This window comes from Zootoca vivipara, chromosome 10, assembly GCF_965207765.1.
Source record: "Zootoca vivipara chromosome 10, rZooViv2.hap1.1, whole genome shotgun sequence".
Classification (NCBI taxonomy): domain Eukaryota; kingdom Metazoa; phylum Chordata; class Lepidosauria; order Squamata; family Lacertidae; genus Zootoca; species Zootoca vivipara.
This window is the reverse complement of record NC_142593.1, coordinates 46,973,437-46,995,911: the sequence shown is the minus strand read 5'-3', so window position 1 is coordinate 46,995,911 and position 22,475 is coordinate 46,973,437. Positions and strand designations below refer to the sequence as shown.

At 45.0% G+C, this 22,475-nt stretch overlaps 1 protein-coding gene across 1 annotated transcript in view; it reads right to left on the bottom strand.

Moving 5' to 3' along the window:
- ADAMTS12 (ADAM metallopeptidase with thrombospondin type 1 motif 12) overlaps positions 1-16,531 on the bottom strand; it is a 123,482-nt gene extending 106,951 nt beyond the window's left edge. Inside the window, exons 1-2 of the mRNA XM_035100561.3 lie at positions 16,279-16,531; positions 13,754-14,115 (exon numbers count right to left, since the gene is read on the bottom strand). Coding sequence (XP_034956452.3) covers positions 13,754-14,115; positions 16,279-16,405 — 489 coding nt within the window. The 5' untranslated portion in view covers positions 16,406-16,531. The remainder of the gene's footprint in view (positions 1-13,753; positions 14,116-16,278) is intronic.
- Between the last annotated feature and the right edge of the window lie 5,944 nt (positions 16,532-22,475).

The window sequence follows — 22,475 nt, the reverse complement described above, 5'->3', positions numbered from 1 at the left end:
CTCCGCTTAAAGACCTCCAAAGAAGGAGACTCCACCACACTCCTTGGTAGCAAATTCCACTGCCAAACAGCTCTTCCTAATGTTTTAGGTGGAATCTTCTTTCTTGAAGTTTGAATCCATTGCTCCATGTCCGCTTCTCTGGAGCAGCAGAAAACAATCTTTCTCCCTCCTCCATGTGACATCCTTTCATATATTTGAACATGGCTATCATATCACCCCTTAACCTTCTCTTCTCCAGGCTAAACATACCCAGCTCCCTAAGCCGTTCCTCATAAGGCATCATTTCCAGGCCTTTGACCATTTTGTTTGCCCTCTTCTGGACACGTTCCAGCTTGTCAGTATCCTTCTTGAACTGTGGTGCCCAGAACTGGACACAGTACTCCAGGTGAGGTCTGACCAGAGCAGAATACAGTGGTACTATTACTTCCCTAGATCTAGATGCTATACTCCTATTGATGCAGCCCAAAATTGCATTGGCTTTTTACCATATTCCGTTGTTTCCTTTTCGTGCAATAAACCAACATTTCTTTCATTATTTTGTGTGAGAACTCTTTGTGGGCATGAGACTGGGGGTAAACACATATTCATAACAAACACATGTCTTCCAAAAGGTCCTAAACTTCTTGGTAAGGGTTTGTGTGAATATATGTGTTACGGGTATGCATTTCGGTTCAGCCACATGCCTTGTAACAGTGTCTGTCGGTTTACGCTTAGGCCAATAACATTTAACATCTAGTTGGTTGCACAGCAATTATTTCGTTTATGAGCTGATGCCACATCCTGTATAACCTTGCCATCACAAAATACCTTTCAGGAAGCACAATGTAAATCTCGGTTGGTGGGGCATAGAGGGAAGCTAGCCATGACACATCTCTATGAACGAAAGCATTACTGCTGGGCGACCGACTGAGAAAATGAGCCCTGGAAAAATCACAGTGTTCTTAAACCAGAAAAGCATATTTACTGCAAGCAATTCAGTGACTGCTATTCCTGCAGAGTTAAGCACTTTGGTCAATCAGCTACAGGCATAAGCAACTGGATATGATGCTAGAAGGAGGAAGAGCAAAGCACAAAGGCTGCATCAGAATCCAGAGTGCCAGGAAGCAGAAGACCTGCAATCCTTCCTGGTGGCTCACCAGAGCTTATACAACAACACCCATCCATGTTGTCCCAGAGTGGGCTACAGCAACTTAAAAATAAAACATTTTAAATCAGTTTAAAACAAATATGGTTCTTCTGTTCATGACAAGTATATAGTGAAGTGGCTCGTGTCATGCTACGTTCCAGATGTGAATAAATTAACTTACAATCTCTTACAGAACTGCTCCTGCGGTTTAACCAACGCCTAAAACAGGAGTCTACCATCCTAAACTTCCTTCTGCAGTTGTCCTAATGCCTGCCCATTCCCCCTCTTTTTCCAGAATTTGCTTTTATTTAAAGGGGAAATAACATATTAAGTAACAATAAAGGGCACACTTGGAGATAACTTGTGGATTTGGAAACTAGTTGATGGTGGTTTGTGGGGTGTTTTTTTTAATGCTTGGTACTTTTAGTTCCAGGGTTGCATAAATACTTTTACTGTTTTATCAGAGTCAGAACATTTTGTTCAGGTGGTCTTGCCCTTAATTTTGGCATTCTAGGTTGAGTCTGTTTTAACTGGATCTGCTCTCTGCTTTTTCACTTTGCTGACTGATTTGCTGTAGTTTGAATGCTCTCAGCCTCCTTGAGCACTACAGGATAGAAAATAAATAATAAAGACAAAGCTTGAGGCAGACAGTAAATTTGCCTAAGATGAAGGCAGGCTGCAATTACCTTCCACACACATACTGTGTAAAGGAGTCATTTGCCACTGCTGCCGGTAAAATGCATTCAGCCACCCAAAGGATGCTGTGTTATCCAGGGACTTAACTCATTGCTGTTCTCTGCCCTAAGCAAGCCTTAGCCTCACCTTGTTTCATGCAGCTTTCCCTTTCCTTTCCCTCTTTCCTTCACTCCCAACCGGCATGACATGAGCCAGGTCTGAAAACCTGATGGTAAAGGCAGGAAGGTACCGTAAATTTTGTGCAGAATATACATCCCCCAAAGGACTGAGGCAGGTTATTGAAGCTATATGTTACTGGAGAAAGCAAGAAACCCCTGAATATTCTGAAGTTCTTCTGGGATTTCAGGGCAATGCAATTACAGGCTGAATAACTGGCAATCTGCTCTGCAGGACAGCCGCGCTCAAAGGACAGAACCTTGACAAGTTATTTTGACATGCAGCCTTCTGAAATGAAGTCCCAGCAGATCTCAGCTTGACATCCCATCCTGCTTGGGCAAAGTTAGAGCGATGATATGTTCACGTCTAAACAACACACACACACACACACACCAACACCAACACCCGAAAAGAAAAGGTATCATGGAAAAAATGGCCTTAAGTCAGAACTCAATGACAAGTATCACGGTTTAAAATGAGACATTTCAAGATGAGACCTACTGAACTGCTCCTGTCTAATGACTCTTACAGGGGTGAAAGGTGTCTCTGAAAAAATTTACACATCACTTGGGAAGACAGGTGAACAAATGCCAGTGTACTGGAATAAGCAAAGATCACCAGTGTCAAAGCAATGATTCTTCAACATCAACTTTGTTGGACCGGTCATGTTGGGCGGATGCCTGATGATCGTCTTCCAAAGCAACTACTCTATTCTGAACTTTAAAGTGGAAAGTGTGATGCTGGTGGGTCAACAAAAGGGGTTCAAAAACTCTCTCAAGGCAAATCTATAAAAAAGTAGTATAAACACTGACAACTGGGAAACACTGGCCTGCAAGTGCTCCAATTGGGGAACAGCCTTTACCAAAGATGTCATGGGTTCTGAAGACGCTCGAACTCAGGATGAAAGGGAGAAACGTGCTAAGAGGAAGGCACGTTTGGCAAACGCTCACTATGGAAAATTATGTGCTCACTGTGGAAGGACATGTGGATCCAGAATTGACCTCCACAGTCACTTAGGGACTCACTGTTAATACCATGTTTATGGAAGACAATCTCTTCCATAAGAAGAGTGATTGCCAAAGAAGAAGAAGAGAGGAAGGAGAGAGGTTTGAGTTTTCCCAGTGGTATAAATGGACTTATGATTATGCACTGATTTCCACAGGGGGTTAATTTCCATAGGCAGCTGCCTGTTGAGACTCAGGATAAAACGCAGACAAAAACATGGTCACAGCCTCTCCTAGGCTACATTCTCATTTTAAGAAATTGCAATTGATTTGTTTCTTTGGTGTGTTTTTTAAAAAAAACTTAGGACACAAAGACCTGTCAGGAAATGAAACATGAAATTAAGAGTAAACAAGTTATGCAAATTAGCTGTTCTGCAACATGATGGTTCCACATTGTCAGAGGGCCTGGTATGGCTACTCTAGAGTAACGACTCCCGCATGGTCTTTTAAGGTTTTATTTAAGTGCTGATTATTTACAGTGTTCAGAGCAGTAAAAATGCATCCTTAAGGTGAGGTGTCTGAACTCCCGAATGGCGATTGGCGCGTTTTCTTCCAGCACCACAGCTTTGGCAGACCCAACCTCTTCCCCCTACGTTTGCGTCGCAATTCGGGAGTTGGGGGAATTGGCCTCCCCCCTGTGCGTCCAACTTCCTGTCCCACCTGCGGCCTGGGCTCCACAACCTTGCCTGAGCCTCGGACACCACTTCCTGACTCTCCGCTGGAGGCAGAGCTCTCCTTACTCTCTCCCGCGCTTGGGGATGGGCTGGAACTTAAGATGGGAGGGACTTCCCTGTATCCCTCGTCCCTCACACACATCATTAGCAAAAAGTGTTTGATGAAGTGGAGAGTACCCAAAACAAGACAAAAAAAAACCCAGCCTGTGATTATACTTGCAAAGAGAGCAATTTGAATTAATGCTTTTATTGTGTGCAAGCTGTTCTTCTCAGCTCTTAAGCATGCTAAGTTATAATACAGTCACAACTGTATTCATAAATAGGTTGTCCCCCCCGGCAGTTGGTACAAAACCTACAACAAAGAACAGGGTTACAGTTAGGGAATAATTCTGTCTGGTGTCGTACAAGCAGTGCATAAAAACAGAAGAGCCCTCCTGGATCATCTAGTCTGGAATTCTATTCTGACAGTGGCCAATGAAATGCCCCAATGGGAAGCAGAACATGAAATTCGTGGCACTCTCCCCTATTTGTGCTCCCTAGAAACTCATATCTTACTTCATCGTTTTTAATCGGAGATGCCAGGAATTGAACTTATGACCTTCTGCACACAAAGCATGCACTTTTGCACTCAGCTATGGCCCTTCCCTTAATTGTCCCCTTATGGTCTGAAGTGATCCAGCCCGGCAATGGACATAGCATCATACAATGCTGAGGATGATGGCTCATTCCTGAACTGGTTCTTCCCCAGTGGCTACTGGGTCAGCGGCTTCCTCTAGTTCCCTTAGCGTGCATTATTTCTGCTCTGACCCTTTTGAGGACGGCTCATGAACCGTGACTAATGATGCCACTTCATGCGTTGGCTCCTTCATCTGCATAAATGGCCGTGAAAGGCCAGGACCGTGCTTGTAAACAAATGCCTCCCCTTAGCACTGGCATGGTTTCCAACCTTGCTTTCCCACGGTTCCTGCATTTGGTGTGCTTGACTTGCTTGGCCTCCCAAGGCTTGGTCTTTTGTCTCCAGCAAAGACATGCACCGGAAGGGCATGGCTTCAATTTTTGCACATGGCAAAACTCTGCTTTTCGTTTCTTCTTACACTATATTCTTTGTTGCTAATCTCAGCATGCATGTCTTGCTTTCCCTTCATTAACTGCAGGTGCACATGGGGGTGTTCTTAGTGGAAAGGCACCCACTTAGTGTGGGTAGGGGAGACTTGCCTCTTCACTCCCCGACCGCCTTCAGAAGAATCATAGAATCATAGAGTTGGAAGAGACCACAAGGGCTATCCAGTCCAACCCCCTGCCAAGCAGGAAACACCATCAAAGCATTCCTGACAGATGGCTGTCAAGCCTCCGCTTAAAGACCTCCAAAGAAGGAGACTCCACCACACTCCTTGGCAGCAAATTCCACTGCCGAACAGCTCTTACTGTCAGGAAGTTCTTCATAATGTTCAGGTGGAATCTTCTTTCTTGTAGTTTGAATCCATTGCTCTGTGTCCGCTTCTCTGGAGCAGCAGAAAACAACCTTTCACCCTCTTCTATAGGACATCCTTTTATATCTTTGAACATGGCTATCATATCACCCCTTAACCTTCTCTTCTCCAGGCTAAACATACCCAGCTCCCTAAGCCATTCCTCATAAGGCATCATTTCCAGGCCTTTGACCATTTTGGTTGCCCTCTTCTGGACATGTTCCAGCTTGTCAGTATCCTTCTTGAACTGTGGTGCCTAGAACTGGACACAGTACTCCAGGTGAGGTCTGACCAGAGCAGAATACAGTGATACTATTACTTCCCTTCTAGATGCTATATTCCTATTGATGCTGCCCAGAATTGCATTGGCTTTTTAAGCTGCTGCATCCCACTGTTGACTCATGTCAAGTTTGTGGTCTACCAAGACTCCTAGATCCTTTTCACATGTACTGCTCTCAAGCCAGGTGTCTCCCATCCTGTATTTGTGCCTTCCATTTTTTTGCCCAAGTGTAGTACTTTGGGAAATCAGCCTTCCCAATTTCAAGAAACCTCTGTTCCAGCTGGGGTGGGGGAAGTGAATATAGAATCACAGAACTGTAAGTTGGATGGGACCCAGAGGTTTATCTAGTCCAGATCCCTGCAATGCAGGGATCCTGCCCACAGCTATCCCTGGGTAGGCTTGAACCACCAGCCTTCTGGTTAACAGCCAGACACACTAACCCACTGCACCAGAAACACCCTCTTCCCACATGCTGCCTCCACTGTAAGAACCCTCCCCCAAATGCCTGAAGTCAATTAAGGAAAAACAAGCCACATATCAGTCTAGAGGTGGTGAACCTTTCTTCTGCCAGGGGATGTAATTCCCTTAGATATAATCTGTCTAGAGCCATGTGCCAGTGGTGGGTACCAGAAGTGGGGTGAATCATCTCTTTTCTCTTTCTTTCTGCTGCTGCCTTTTCTTCACCTGCCTTTTACCTCTCCCCCTCCATTTCCCTTCCCTTCATGTTTTAAGCAAACACATCTAGTCTCTACTTGGTGGTGGTGGGGGGTGCTATGGAGGGAAATGATGAGAAGTTTGGGGCTGGAATTATCAATAGTGGATCAACACAGGAATCCAGCCATTACACTGGCCTAAAAGTGGAGAAGGGACACAGGTGGCACTGTGGTGTGAACCACTGAGCCTTGGGCTTGCCGATTGGAAGGTTGGCGGTTCGAATCCCTGCAACGGGGTGAGCTCCTGTTGTTTGGTCCCAGCTCCTGCCAACCTAGCAGTTCGAAAGCACACCAAAGTGCAAGTAGATAAATAGGTACCACTCCGGTGGGAAGGTAAACCGCGTTTCTGTGCGCTGCTCTGGTTTCTCCAGAAGCGGCTTAGTCATGCTGGCCACATGACCCGGGAAAACTGTCTGCGGACAAACGTCGGCTCCCTCGGCCAGTAAAGCGAGATGAGCGCTGCAACCCCAGAGTCGTTTGCGACTGGACTTAACTGTCAGGGGTCCTTTACGTTTACCTTTTTAGAAGTGGAGAGGAAGCCTCACTGGGTGATCTTTTAAAATGGAGCACCCAGTAGGGCTGGGCGATATATTAATATACAGTATCATCCAAAACTGTTTGAAGTCCATATTGTGATATCGGTTTTATAATTTTTGACCTGGCAATAAATTGTCGGCCGTGATGTGTGTGATTGTGCACTATGGAAAAATCACAATGTGAAGCCAGCCAATGCTTCTCTCCATTCCTGCAGCCCCTGTTAACTCTAATGGCTCAGATCTCCCCTGCCTCCTGCAGGATGCAGCAAATCACAAGGAGGAGGCGCCAACAAAAACCATGACGCGGGGGAAACCGTGAAGCCAACCAATGCCTCCATCCATATTCCAGACACTGTGATATATAGGTATATTGCGATGTTTAGCTGGTGATATACCGCGGTGCTGAAAGCCAGCCATAGCTCAGCCATAGCATGCAGTTCAAGGGCCTGATCTGGCTGACATTGCAAATTACACTGGCATCCCAAGACCTCACCAATTTTGGCAATGACAACAATGGGAAATAAGTAGATGTGGCACTGGGGGGGGTGGAGCTCAGCAAACTAATAGGGATACCAATCAGCAGTGGCGGAGCTAGCCGCTCAAGCACCCAGAGCGTGCACCTGGGGGGAAGCGAGCCGCCCAGGGGGGCAATCGGCGCAGCGATCAGTGCCCATTGGGGGCAATCAGTGCCCAGGGGGACAGCGTGGCGATCGGCATCCAGGGGAGTGGGGTGGCAATCCACCCAGGGGGGGGGGTTGTCACCCACCTCATGGATGACACATGGGGCGGCCTGCCCCCCCCCACCGCCCCCCTCCTACGCCCCTGCCAATCACCCCTCACTTGTCCTCAGAGGGTCTGCATGGGTGAGCTGGGGATCTGTGCACCTTCCTGTGTGCACGCACATGAGAGTGTGTGTGGTTTATGGTCCCCAGTGGATTTTTCCTGACTGAATATGGCCCTCGAGAAGATTAGGCACCTCTTGGTTATTTTACAGCAGTGTCAACGCACCAAACAGAAATCCCTGGCAATAAATAACTCCCTGGCAATAAATAACTCCTATCACTCCCAGTCAGATAGTCAGTGATCAGGGACGATGGGAGTGATAATCCAAAACATCCACAGGGCACCTGCAGTGAATCATCCTTCGAAAGCCCTGCCTTACATGTTCCTAAAATGTATTTATGTTTCAACTTCATAAGAACACCATGCTCAGTGTTCTTCGCTCATCTTAACACTCAAGACAGCTCAGAATTTATAAGCAAAGGATTCCAGACAGCTGAGCTATCCAGCTTCCCAAGAGGCTATTGGAAAAGGAACCAAGAAGAACACATGGTTCTATTTCTCTGGGACTTGAGCTTCTCTTATCTCTCCCTCTTTCCTCCCATTCCATGGGACCTGGATGACTTCCAAAGGTCCATTCGTATAATCACTTATATTTTTTAATGCAAAAGCAAACATAGCAGCAATAGTTTTCTGCTGTGTGGTATCCACTTCTGAACTCCCTGGACAATGACTCTCAAATCACACCCCTGTCCTTACACTACAGAAACATGCTCAGGATTTGATTATTTCATATGCCACCTGTGAGACCATAAAATTTTGTCCTCAAAGCAATTGAGGACACACAGCGACCTATGAATTAACCAAGATAGTTGGCAAGGAGGCTGTGTACATGAAGATAACCAGGAATTTTTTGTTGGCATTGGGAAGGATTGTTTCAGATTCAGAATGAGACCCCATTATGTGGGAGTCATAGAAACTGTCAGCATTTACTGTTGCCATAGTCTTCCTTTCCATCAGTGAGATGCTCAACACACCTGTCATTGCTGAGAGGAAGGGGGGTGTATAAATGTGACAGGATGATTAGAGACTTCCTCTCTATGATGGGAGGAAAGGCTTAGAGAACAACAAATTCACACAAAGATAAATAAATCAAAAAGGTGGGAGGGGGCTGTACTGAAAACTGCTGTTTATCCTGTGCTGAGATAGAAACTGCATACAAATGACTATCACCGTTACTTTTGCATCGCAAGCTAACCTTCCAGCTCATTCTCTCTCCCCATAATTGAAAACACTCCAAAAGGAATCTTTATTGTTAAGGAATGCTTTGTTTCCCACGATGCCTTCAAGAAGCTAAAAAAAAAGGAGGGCAAAAATTATACTGATTGTTGCATACACTTTCCCATGCTGTGTCTCTTGGGCTCGCTGATCGGAAGGTCAGTGGTTCAAATCCCTGCAACGGGGTGAGCTCCTGTTGCTCTGTCCCAGCTCCTGCCAACCTAGCAGTTCAAAAGCACGCCAGTGCAAGTAGATAAATAGGTACAGCTGTGGCGGGAAGGTAAACAGCGTTTCTGTGTGCTCTGGTTTCTGCCATGGCCACATGACCTGGAAAGCTGTCTGTGGACAAACACCAACTCCCTTGGCCTGAAAGCGAGATGAGCGCCGCAACCCCATAGTCGCCTTTGACTGGACTTAAGCATCCAGGGGTCCTTTTCCTTTTCCTTTATATATATTGCAAGGTTTATAAATAGTTACTAGAATTTAAACAGGAATACAACACATCATAGTGGGGGCAACTATGGTCCGAGGAACTATCTGTCCACTTGCTCAGACTGCTGTTCAGTCACTAACTGTCGGTGGGTAACTTCAAGACTTCTCTCAGTCTCCTTTCTTACAGTCCAGAAGGAGTTTTTCATGAAAGACCAGAAAAGTGAAAAACTAAAACTGTCAGATTCACCCACCCCTAGTGCCATGCTTATCTTTTCTTCTTATCTCTGCCTAACCAGGAACCTGTGTGTTTTGCTTATGGTATGGGACAGTTCTGAGTAACAGCCAGACTTTAGGATTTAAAAAATGCAGATCAGTCACTGCTCCCTTATCCCAGTATCGGAGATATTACCTGATACCTGTAGCACATAGCTGAGATTTAGTCAGGCTGAAACCTCCACTTTGGAGCTGAGCATAGAAGCTATCGAAGCAGTGCACAATAAGGTGGAATTTGATAAGATCCAAATTCTAAAAACAATATAAACCACTCGTGAAAAACTCTATAAGCAATAAAACCAACCCGAGTTTCCACTGTATAAAAAACTCTGTCAGTTTGTTTTTATTGTGTACATAGAAGGAGTGAAAATATTAGAATTCCTCTGGCTTTAAGTCCAGCATTGGTTGAGACATGTGGACTTCCAAAACTGTAGGAATTTGTAGAGTTCAGGGAGAAAAGTTTGAGATGTATAGAGTTTGAATGTTGGCAGGTATACATTTGGCAACATGAGCTGTGAGAAAGGGAATTGCTGGCAGGAAGTCTGCATTTCTATAGCATGAGCTACAAAGAACTTCAGAATCAGGAAAGGGTTACAATGACAAATAGATCATATTTAGTGGGGGGAGAAGCAAGAAAGGGGGTGGGGAATTCTCTATATTGTGCTTGCCCTGGCAAGTGTTGACGGTTTCTGTCATTCCATGCTTTTGGCAGCAATTGAACAGCTTGCCATGCCAAGCATTTTCTTACTGGATTTGTAAACTGATCCTTGATGATAATGTTTCCACTGTACAGCTAATGAAAGGAGAGTTCCTTCTCCATGCAGACAGCAAAATGGGCAACATACAAGTCAGTTATTCATGGCTATCCTTGGGATTATGTTACTCATTCAATTCATTGATACGGGAGCATTTGGGGAGCCTAGTCCACCATGACTTTGCTAATTTTCTCCACTTAGCAGCCAGCCTCTTCTTACTGATATTTCATCCGTTCAGTTATTCCCAAAGTGGATAGATCCTGTACCCATGTGAAGGAATGACACGGACCATTAATAGAATTATAGGAATTGCAATTCCCATATAGACAATGGAATCAGGGGTCTACTGGAGAAAAGCCAGTGTGGATTTAGAATGGAGAGGTCGCAGTTCAAATCTTTGCTCAGTCATAAAGGACTGACCTCGGGTCAGTCATGTTTCCTCGGCATAAAGGCCTTGTAGGATTGTTGTTCGGATAAATGGGGAAAGGAGCTATGTGCAACCTGCTGAACCAGAAATGGCCAGATCTATCAATTTCAGTTCTCTCTCTCTCTTTTTCCAATCTTAAATGCAGTTCTCCACATTTCCACAGCAATTCATGATGATGATGATTTTTCAATCCTAATGAATATGAGTCAGCATGTTAGTGAGTGCTAGAAACCTTGAAAAGCAACACTTCACGTTGCAAAATTTTGCTGCGGGTCTCACTTGTTTTATAATGACAGATTGGTAACAATATTCCACTAAGATTTCCCTATTCTCTCTTCCAAATGAAACCGATGTTGCAAAAGCTGCCATAAGCTTAATTTGTTTCCTGGCTTGCTTGTTTATTAAATTTATATCCTACCCTCCCTCTCAAAGGACCCCAGGGCAGCTTCATTCCTCTCTAAGGGTGGGGGAACATGAAATGATATTATTTTTGTATTCAGTGGCACTTATGCATTCCTTATTTTCGTGATTGTCTTTGTATTCTCCTAGGCTACATTTCTATCAGTGACTGAAAGGCGCAATATTCCGAGAGGCGGAGAATGTGACCTTTGCCACAGAAAATGAATCACTTTTCCAGTGTTTATCCATCTGTGAAAATGGAGAGCGATTAGTCTTTAGAAGGAAACATCTCCACCAACAGCATCAGGTTTCACAACAAACTGCCTTTAGAAGAGTTGATGGTAGCATTCAGTATTTTTATGCAGAAATAAGATGGATCGTGCTGGTTTTACATAGAAGCTAAACAAGCTATAGCTTAGGGCCCCACTCTCTTGGGGGCCCCCAAAAAAATTAAAGGAAAAAAAAACCTGGATGTACATTTCCAAAATATAAGATAAAAACAAATAAAATAAAACCTACAGTACATGCAACAACAGTGTTTTGTGTTGTGTAGGCTCCTATGGTGTAAGTAATGGGCCCCACCTGCTAACCTGCTCATCTTTGTAAATTGTGTTTCTAAAGGAACTTTTGTTATTGCCAAGTGCCAATGTGTTTGCATTATTAAGTTTGTTATGAATAAAAAATCATTTAAAGTTAGACCTTAATAATTATTTCACTATTAATATACTTCTTCTTAATTGTATTTCAGTTCAACAATTACTTTGATAAAATACGTATTTTGTTATGTGCAATGACTTTAGATACCTATTAGGTCCATAAATTACCATATAGCAAATATTCAACACAAAAAACAGTGACAATTTGTTGTTGACAAAGGACAGCTGGACATATAAAGGACCCCATTACCTTCAGTAGTTTGGGCCTCATCAAACCTAAATCCGGCCCTGATCATGTTCAGTGGTTTCCTCCCCCTTAAGTGTGTAATGCTGCAGGTCTAATTGCACAGGTAACACACACATACCACTCATTAACACTAAAAATCTTATTGTAAGTGGCTTGTTGTCTGCAATTGTCTGGCACAGAAGGCAAGTATTACCTTGAAAACAGCCTCACACTGGCTATCTTTCCAAGACACAATTACTGTAGCGCTTTGATGTACATTGTTTTGCTAAGTAGAAAAACATTTTTTAAAAAAATATTGAAACGTTATTTACCAAAGAAATCAAACAATCAAAGAAACAAACAAACAGCAGTTGTCCATTTACTAGAACCATGCATTTGATGAGCTCTCACATCTGCTCTCTAAATTGAATTCTTGGGTACACAAGTTACAGACATACAATATTCATTATATGCCTCTGCCACCCCACCCACCTGAGCTCTGTGGGCGGTTTGCAGTCCTTTAGAAATACAAAATAGATTGCATGTGACCAACATATCACTAGCAAGGGCAAGCACTAAGGCTTAAATCTCTGCCCCCTTGACTAGGTAAATATTCCTATAGTCACATTTGCACAGCACATGTAAGGAAATCGTATTTTAAATTGTCCATATAGTTTTCATTATTCTTTCATGTGCTGAAATGAAAGCCTTTCATTTGTATCTATAACAGGCCTGCTGCAATCGACTTTGTTCCTAAACAGTCAAAGGATATTTTGCAGGCCTGTAATGTTTCCAAGGAAGGAATTTTCATTCCGCACTGATGGGGTGGGAGCAGAGGGGGGGGGTGGCCCACACATGTTTACATTGGCCTAGCTGGATCTGCAGTCGTAAGAGGGACGGGAGAATTGAGGACACACTCAGGGCATGTATTCTGCAGACAACTGCAATCCTGCTAACGCCTTCTCTTTCTTTTTGTGATTAGGGGGCCCGGCCAAAAATCCAATACTTCCTAGGTTCTAGGGATTCTGCTTGGCCAATCCGAGGGGGCTATTCGTGTCCTACATGTGGATTTCCCATAGACCAGGAGCGAGGGAAACCTTCCGGTCTGGTGGGCCAGATCTTTATTTCCCCGCAACACAGCGGACCAACTTTGATAGGCTGGAAGGACTAACCACTTGTCAATCATCTGATGTCAGGTGATGGGTACGATCCCAGTCCTACGTCGAAGTTGGCCCACAGGTGTGGCGGGGAGACAGTGAAGCAGCACTGAGCAGGACTGAACTCTGCAGGATTCTTAACAGGTGGGGGTAAATCCTGCTTCTTTGTCTGTATGTGGCTGTTACCTGTGAAGAACTGGTAGGCACAGCCAAGGCAGAACTGAACCCTCTGCCTGTCAGCTGACACCACTTATCCATCGGCATGATGTCACCTGATTCACAGGTGGGCATGGTTTGGGGAAATGGACTTACGGATGGAATTTGACCCAAGGGCCCCTGTCATCTTAATTCTCACCATCAAATACGTAATTGTTTATCATGTACCATGCAACTGTTATGCAAACATCATTTACTATGCAGTTGCTCAAGCCTTGCACGGCTTCTGTCATGGCATGTAGGGAGAGTTGTGAACTTCCTTCAGGGTAAATTAGTCATTTCAGTTCATGGGCAGCTCAAGCCACAGAGGTCTTTAATCCATATTCTTAGCCAGCTTTGTCATATGAATTAAAACAATTAACCCGCAAAGAGATCTGAATGTTGATCTTGCCTTCCACACCCTGAAAAATAACTCTTGAATTTGGACCGGAACCTTTTGCTTTGTGAATGCCTGAAATTACCAACAGCAATAAATATTTCATGGTAAATCTGTCACTTACTAGTTCATTGCAAGTGCTGATTGCTGCCTTCCCAGTGGTGAAACCTTGCTGCAAGACTGTCCCAGTCAGGTGGCACGAAGTTTCCAAACGCTGAACCATCTTTGCGCGGGAATAGTTGCCAGATCGCCTTTCCAGAATATAATTATTGGACAGTAATCCTTGACGGAGGGTTAAGTTAAAGAACAGGTCCTTGTCTTTGTGCTTAATCTTATAATACACTTGACTGTCCTTTCTCCTGGTGTCTCTTTTCCTTCTGACTGCAGAAGCATGGTGGTGCAAATTGTAAGACAGAAACTGCCCGGCCGCATCGACTTTTGCTGGGCTTACCACTTGGTAGTCTTGCAACGTTTTGATAAAATTATCTAGGGAAGAAAAGGAGCAGAAAAAATTAGCTTTTCACCTCTGTCCAACCCTCTTTTAAAGCCATCCAAGTTGGTGGCCATCGCTGCTTCCTATGGCAGTGAGTTCCATAGTTTAACTATGTGCTAAGTGAGGAAGGACTTTCTTTTATCTGTCCTGAGTTTTCCAGCATTCAGTGTCACTGGATGCCGATGAGTTCTAGTTTCATGAGAGGAGGAGAAAAATAGCAGGGATAGGGAAGCTGTGGTCACCTAGAGGTTACTGGAGTGCAGCTCCCTCCATTCTTGACTGCTGGCTATGCTGGTGGGGCTGATGGGAGGTAGGAAGGATGCAACAATATCTGGAGGGCTACGCTTTCCACATTCCTGGAATAGATCCCCCCCCCCCATCACATCAGCTTTGGCTTTAAGTTGCACATGGTATGTTGCGTGACTTTCACAATTTTGCACCGGTGGAAAGATATCTACGACTTGGAGAACTGGCAGAATTCAGCAACTTGAGAGGATCTCAGCTTGCTTCCTTTTAAAAAATCAAGTTTCTAGCCCCTGTGGTTCCCAAATATGGGTTTGTGTCAGGCAGCAGAGGATCCAATTCCCCCCCCCTATGGCATGTCGCCAGGGACGAATAAGACAAGGAAAAGTCCTTAACAGCTGCTTTTTATTCAATATGCACAGAGAGAGGCTTGGACATGCAGCCTCTTGGAATAATGGCGCTGCCCCGAGTGAGTCTCCACGCCCTCCCTCTCTCCCTTCATGTGTCATCAGTACAGGTGCTGAGAAGTACCTTCTGCCTCTAAGCTCTTTGCTCTCTTACTTTCAATGCTCGCTGGGTTCTTGGAGAGGAGGGGGCTGGAATGCTCTCTAAAGACGCTGTGTCTGGCAGCTGTCACCTCACCCCTCTGGTGCTTCTTCTTCCTCCTCTCCCATTATTTTGCAGCATTTCCCCTCATCTGCCTTTGAGCTGTGACCTCCCTCAAACCCCTGTTGTAATTCTGAACTGTCTTCTTCTCTGGAAGTGTCAGGCTGGGGAGGCGGTTTCCACCATTTCTCCTCTGCCCAGTGCCTGACAGTTTGGAACTGCATAAGCCAAGCATGTCCAAAGTCAGTTTTGGGGGGCTAATCCTAAAAAAAACAAAAAACGCTCAACAACTTTGGTCGGCTCTCATGCATGTACACTTCATCAAATCTGGCCCTCTTTGAAAAAAGTCTGGGCACCCCTGGCATAAACAGTGCCTGTGAAAATGTCAGAAATAAAGTTCAATGCATAACTCCACACATTCCAGCAGAAGAAAATGGGTTAAGAACAATAAGCAGAAGGCAACACAAATTTGTTTGATACACAATAACTCAGGTATTTTTTTCCTTGCAGGGTGAGGGTCCTTCCATATGAATCCTCCCTCCCCAGTCACATGCTGTGTTCTTGTGAGTCGCTACTAAGAAGAAAATGCCCAAGTGACTGACATTACATTTCTGTCTTTCTTCTGAGTAATAGGAAGAGGAGTGATGGTACAGGCAGAATTAAGATACTTGATATTTGTTTGAGAGCCCCACCTTGAACAGAAAATTCCTGCATCGCTGGAGGTTGGACTAGATGACCCATGGGGTCCCCTTCCAACTCTACAATTCTATGATTCTTTGAACTGTGGACATTAACAGGGCAGCAATAGCCGGTTGGTTAAAGGAGTTTTCAAAACCAGCCACCCTCAGTTACTGCTGGAGGGAGGCAATAGCCCATCTCACTACAAATAATGCACACTCGCCTGCCACCCGTTTTGTAACTGCTCGGGCAAGGGGTGAAGCGTTGCAAGCTGTCTGTTTGCAAGAAATGTTGTCATTGCTCGTCGCTGGTTTTAGTTTGCCAGCCTTGTTCTTTGGGGTGCTGTGAACAGCCGCTCACAGCATGTCCAGAGTGCGCCTGGGAAGCTGGGAACGGTTTACAAAACGGCATTAAAGTTTTTGGTGTTTGTTGTTTTTTTTTAAAAAAAAACGTAAAGTCATGAAGATCTGCAAATGCTGAAGAGGCTAAAGCTTATTCGTACAAAAGGTTTGCTTTCAGGCGAGGCCCTACAAGATTAGGAATGTGGAGGGGTGGGGGGGAGATGCCACGTTGTCAAATGCTAAATGCAACAAGAGCCGCTTTAATTAAAAACAAGAGAATCGACTGACCTTGCCTCTTGTCTGGAAAGACAAATCTGCCCGGTGGAGGATTCCTACCATAGCACAACGCCTGGATATTAAGGAAGTGGACCCAGAAGGAAACATTTGCGAGCCAGTTTCTCTGAATACATGGCATGTTTTATTTGCAGGAAACTGAGCGCCTCTTTCAATGCCTAGTTGAAAGAAAACGGTCAAGTTGCATGGCCAAGGGCTGTAGAAACTAATGCACTGCACAAAGAGAGTGGGGAGAGAAAAGGAAATTCTCTCGGAGAGAAAAGGCAGAGAGGCTTTTCCTGAAAAGGGGAGTGCTTAGGAGTCTTGGTGTAAGGTTTCTGGAGAGAGGGGGAAGGAGGGTGGTGGTTGAGTGAGGAAGCGGTTTCTAGGGAATCCCGCTTTTGCACAGAGATGAGCATGTAGTGGAATTGGGAGGCATAAGAAAACCTTCTCTGCTTGTGGATCTATCTGCTGGCTATCTCCTGAGTTACTTGGGTTTGGAGGAATCCGAAGAGAATGAGACAGGCAGGTTCCTCTTCCCCACGAAACACTAAGCATATGTACCCAGAAGGAAGTGCCACAGAGTGGCGCAAATCTTACTCCTGGGAAAGTGGGCATAGGATTTCAGCCACCGGGTGCTTTCTGCATTGCCCAAAATGTTTTAATGTGGGCTGGAAAATAGAAAGGCATTTGCACAAATAGCACGAGCGAGGGAGGTGCAGGTTTCAGTGTCCAAGTGAAAAATACCATTTGTAATATAACGGCATGTTCTGGCTCCAGAACAATTCAGAACCGAGCAACGTGATCCACTATTCTGTGGATTCTGTGGTACCTAGAATCTTAGCCAGGATTTAGACAATGCCAAGACTCAGTGGAACACAATGATTCTACATAAGAGAAAATGCCTTTGAGCATGTGCAGAGTGCAGTTTTCTCACAATGAAAGAACCACAGCTGGTATTGTGCTTCCAGATCATGCCTTGTGGCCCTCAACCCAGGGACAAGGTCTGCTGCCATGAGATGTAATAGAGGACATCATTTATATATAAAATATTTTTTCTGCCACATGATTGAAAACAAATCCTTCTTTGTTTGCCTTTTACTAAACCATAAATTTTCAGTAAGATTTTCAGCAATAGCAATGGACCAGACTTGACTGTACTGTACAATGAATTCTTATTTAACCCCCTGAATATTTGCACTTTCTTACATTAACCATCCTGGCTCCTAAAAATAAACATTGAGCCAATCCTTTATCCAATGTGTTGTTCATATCCCCAGTAATGTTAGCGAGGGGAATGGTATCAGTTCCTTTTTTGTTATTAAATTAATTTCTATGAACACAGCCTCCCCAAAAGCTGACATAACACTTCATCCTTCATATATATTTTCATGGTGAATGGATAGTTTGAAAAGGGCAGAGTGAAAGGGCATGGGAGACAGTGCAGGTTTCGAATGATATGGAACATGTTTATTACCAAAAGCACTCCAAATCTGCCATTCCTTCCAAGAGACCAGACCCTACTCAAAACTACCCCTGGAGCCTCCCAACTCAGGAGAAGTAAAAGGCGCTGCAGATGATAAGAACATCTTGCCAGAAGCTTATTATCAGTCCCCAATTTCTCTAATAACTATTTAATGGCTTAAGCAAAACACTCTGACAAATGGTATTAAAAGCAAGATGTCGGGGTTGAGAAAGGGAAATTTCTCAAGTGCTAAGATGATCATTTTACCTCATGTTATTGACCTACTCTCATTAGCAAGCTGCTGGAGACTACTTTAAAAGTGAAAACTGACAATGAAGCAGCTCTTGGCTAGATTCTTCCGAACTGCTGCTTTCTACTTCTCTCTTAGTGGTTTCCTACCAGCCCTGTGGGTGGCGCTGTGGGTTAAACCACAGAGCCTAGGGCTTGCCGATCAGAAGGTCGGCGGTTCAAATCCCTGCGATAGGCTGAGCTCCCGTTGCTTGGTCGCAGCTCCTGCCAACCTAGCAGTTCAAAAGCATGTCAAAGTGCAAGTAGATAAATATCGTAGGTACCACTACAGCGGGAAGGTAAACACCGTTTCCGTGTGCTGCTCTGGTTCGCCAAAAGCAGCTTTGTCATGCTGGCCACATGCCCTGGAGCCACATACACTGGCTCCCTCGGCCAATAAAGCGAGATGAGCGCCGCAACCCCAGAGTCGGTCACAACAGGACCTAATGGTCAGGGGTCCCTTTACCTTTACCAACCCTGCGATACCATTAATTCTTCCACTCTTGATCCTCTGTATACCAGCCAGGAGGCACACCCATCACACTCGCTTGCCAGTTACCTTCAGCACTGGAGCAAAAAAGCTCCCCCTTTTGTTCAGCCTTTCTTTCAAAATCTGGACATCTCCATGCCAGGAAAAGCTGCACCTGCTGGATGCTGGCCTGTCATACAGCTGTAAAAAAGAAAGCGCCGAGGCTCTTTCGCTAGTTGGATTTCTGCCTGTCTTGCAACAGGCACAACTTTTTGCAGCACAGAGATCTGGTGATATAGGGAAAGCTGCACAGGTTTAATTCCTAACTGTTGGGAGATCTGCATGCTGGGAGGAAAGTCAAGAGGTGCCTCTCCCCACCCCCCACACAGTGCAGTGATGGGAGTGGGGGAGGTACCCAGAGAGAGTTTCACTGTATATGGAAAGATGGGGTATTTTATTCAGGTTGGCACTCTTGCTTCCAGATAAGCAGGCATAGCAGCGCAGCCTCATTCTCTAAATAGAAGAGGTTTGGGGCAAGTAATGAAGCGGCAAGATTGAGAGAAATGCAGAATTTAACCAGCTTGAACATTGCTGAGGGATATTCATGCCTTCTAAGGAATAATCTCAAAATCCTCATCAGAAGCTATAGAAGCTTTTGCCTGGTATGTGCCAAGCTACAGCTCTGGCTCCAGCTGGCTGAAAGAGGGGGTGTAAAACAAAATCCTCTGCGGGAGCCACATGCCAAGGAGCGCTTTCTTTCATTGTGTATTTCATGTCCACGAAGTGATCACTGCGAGGTCTTGCATTCCCTCTAATAGTGAACCTGAGTGGTAGGTGAATACCTGTCCATTGGGATGCAAAATGGAGCCACCAAAAAATAAATGTGGAGGTTTCTATGTACAGTACTTGTGAGAATCCCTAGACACACAGATATATACGAATTTGTGACAACAACAATACAAGATTTACAAGAGTAGCCTGACAAGGACCTGTGAGCCTCCAGAGCACTTGTGGTGTCAGCTGAAGAGGTGGACACGGAAAAGATGGTGGGGCGGGGGGAGAGTCAAGGACAAAGGAATGGGGCAGTTCCAGCTCCTAATACCTTGACATCCTGCTTTGGAATGTGTGCCATGATGAAGCTAAAAGGGAAGCAAAGGAATACGACACCTTTGCCCTTTCCACTCATGAGAAAATCTCTCTCACCACCTGCTATCTGATCTTTCTAGCCAGAACCAGGGAGAAGTCTTGGGGAAGGAGACGGTGAGCAAAATTGCACGACTTCTATTCCAAGCTGGCTGGAATCTGAACAAATCCAGTCTTCTTAGAGAATCTGCAAATGGGCATGCATTTAACATGATACCACCCTGTATCGGCTGTAGGAGGCTTGTGCTGAAGCAAACTGTGATGTCAATGTCAAGGTTGTGCATCTGTGCAGACTGGAAGGTTCATAGCATTTACACTCCCATGGATCTTGTTCTCCATCAGATTTGGGAGGGTGGGGCAGGGGGAAGCAGGAACACCCAAGCCATATTTTTGAATCTTCCCAGAAAGCAAGTCAGGTCTCTTTCTGTTTCCATCCCAGTTCCAAGGCTGCCGGTATCCTTTGCAGTCTCTTTCTTTTTCTTCCGCCATCACACAGCTCACTTTCAGTCTGGGGAGACGGACAAAGAAGAGAAAGAGACCCACTTCCAAAAGGATCTCCAGCTATCAAGGGCTCGCCCATACTGTTTCCTGCAACTCCATTAATTCTCCATTGTCAATTTGACATTCACTTCTAAAGCACTGCCTTCCCACACTTCCCCCTGCAATCTCATACCCTCTCTCTTTTGGACTATCCCTGCCCACCCACCCACCCCCATGCACCATGGTGGCTTATTGCACCATTCATTCATTCATTCATTCATTCATTCATTCATTCATTCATCCAAAAGTCACAATACAGTTTTGTCCACTGCCATAATACCACAGAATGATCACTCCAGTCCTCAATCCCTCATCACTGTCATGTTGGCTGGCCAAGTACCCCCAATTAGGAATCCAGCTACCAATCTGGGTTTACTAGACATTTTCAGTTAATATACTGTATCCCCTCCACAGACACCTCTCTGATTATGATGGCATTAAAACATCCTGTTCTTCCTCAGTAGAAGAGGGGGTAAAAGGTAAAGGTAAAGGGACCCCTGACCATTAGGTCCAGTCACAGATGACTCTGGGGTTGTGGCGCTCATCTCGCTTTACTGGCTGAGGGAGCTGGCATACAGCTTCTGGGTCATATGGCCAGCATGACTAAGCCACTTCTGGCGAACCAGAGCAGCACAAGGAAACACCGTTTACCTTCCCGCTGTAGCAGTACCTATTTATCTACTTGCACTTTGCTCCTGCTAGGTTGGCAGGAGCTGGGACTGAGCAACAGTCATTGCGGGGATTCGAACCACCGACCTTCTGATCGGCAAGCCCTAGGCTCTGTGGTTTAGACCACAGCGCCACCCGCATCCCCCAAAAGAGGGGGAAAGGAGACAAAATCATGTCAAAAAGGTATCCTTTTTTGGAGATGCCTTTGATTAGTCGCTGGTGGTATGTGAAGCGTTCTGTTAGAGCAATGCTCCAGATGTTATTGCATTCTTAAGTAAGTGAAGAAATTCACATTACCATCTAAGGAGAGGGGTCTCTGTAAGATCATTAACTCCAGAGTCTTAAATTGCATAATTACACCACTGTTGTTAACTAATCTACAGCAGCCTTGAACTCCTTAAGCCAAACTTAGTAGATTCCACAATGACTTCACTAATCTTCCTTCGCTCCACCCTCTGCTACAGATCCCTGCTGGGCAGATTTTTCCTGAATCTGCTTGCAGTAACCCAGATATTTCAGCAAAATATGTTCCCCATATGACTGCTCCTTCTGTTACTTTAATAGTGTAGAAAGAGGTCTGACAATAAGAATTTGAGATGCATTTAATGCTCTGCAGCCTTTTAAGGTCCATTATGTCTCCCCCTTGCAAATGGCAGGATTCAGTATTTTGAGTCCTGCTAAAATAATTGCCTTTTTTCCATGGTGGGCAATGGAAAAGAAATAATCCAGCGCCAATGAACTTTAAATATACAGTGGTACCTTGGTTCTCAAACGGCTTAGTTGTCGAACAAATTGGCTCCCGAACACCGCAAACCCAGAAGTAAGTGTTCCGGTTTGCGAATGTTTTTCAGAAGCCAAATGTCTGACGTGGTTTCCGATTGAGTGCAGGAAGCTCCGGCAACCAACTGGAAGCAGCGTCTTGGTTTTCAAATGGTTTTGGGAGTCAAATGGAGAAACAAGTTCGAGAGCCAAGGTACCACTTGTATATTACTGCAAGGCTGAACAAGATGGTTAATGGAGCCAGATAAATGTTGAGGCAATGGCTCTGGCAAAGGTGGTCACAATCTCTTTTGTTAGGCAAAAGGTCTGGTCTAAACCAGGCTGTGTACATATTATGGGCTTGAAATGCATCAAGGTCATCCCACCTTCCACCTTGGTTTCAAATCACACGTGCACATCATTGCACACATGAGTAGTACTGTTAGATGTGCTTCCATGTCACCCACTGCCTGGTCACAGGCAGCGAGTAGGCATGGATGTCTAGAATTACCCTCTGAGCTGTCCTGAGATCTTGGGTTGAAGGGTGGTATATAAATTTAATAAATAATAATACATATTGTCACAGTGGCCTGGGTGGGCTACTTCAGAGTAACGACTCCACACAGCTCTGCATTTTATCTTTTTATTGGTGCTGCGTATTTACAGTGCTAAAGGCAGTACTATTTACAGAGACACATCTTATCCGCTTGAGCCAGAACCTCCGAATGGCATTTGGCGCGTTTTTCTCCAACATAACAACTTGGGGAGACCCAGCCTCTTCCCCCTACGTTTTCTGCGCAATTCCGGAGTTGGGGGGATAGGTCTGCCCCCCTTGCTTTCCCCTTCCTGTCCCACCTGGGACGATGGCTCCTCTACCCT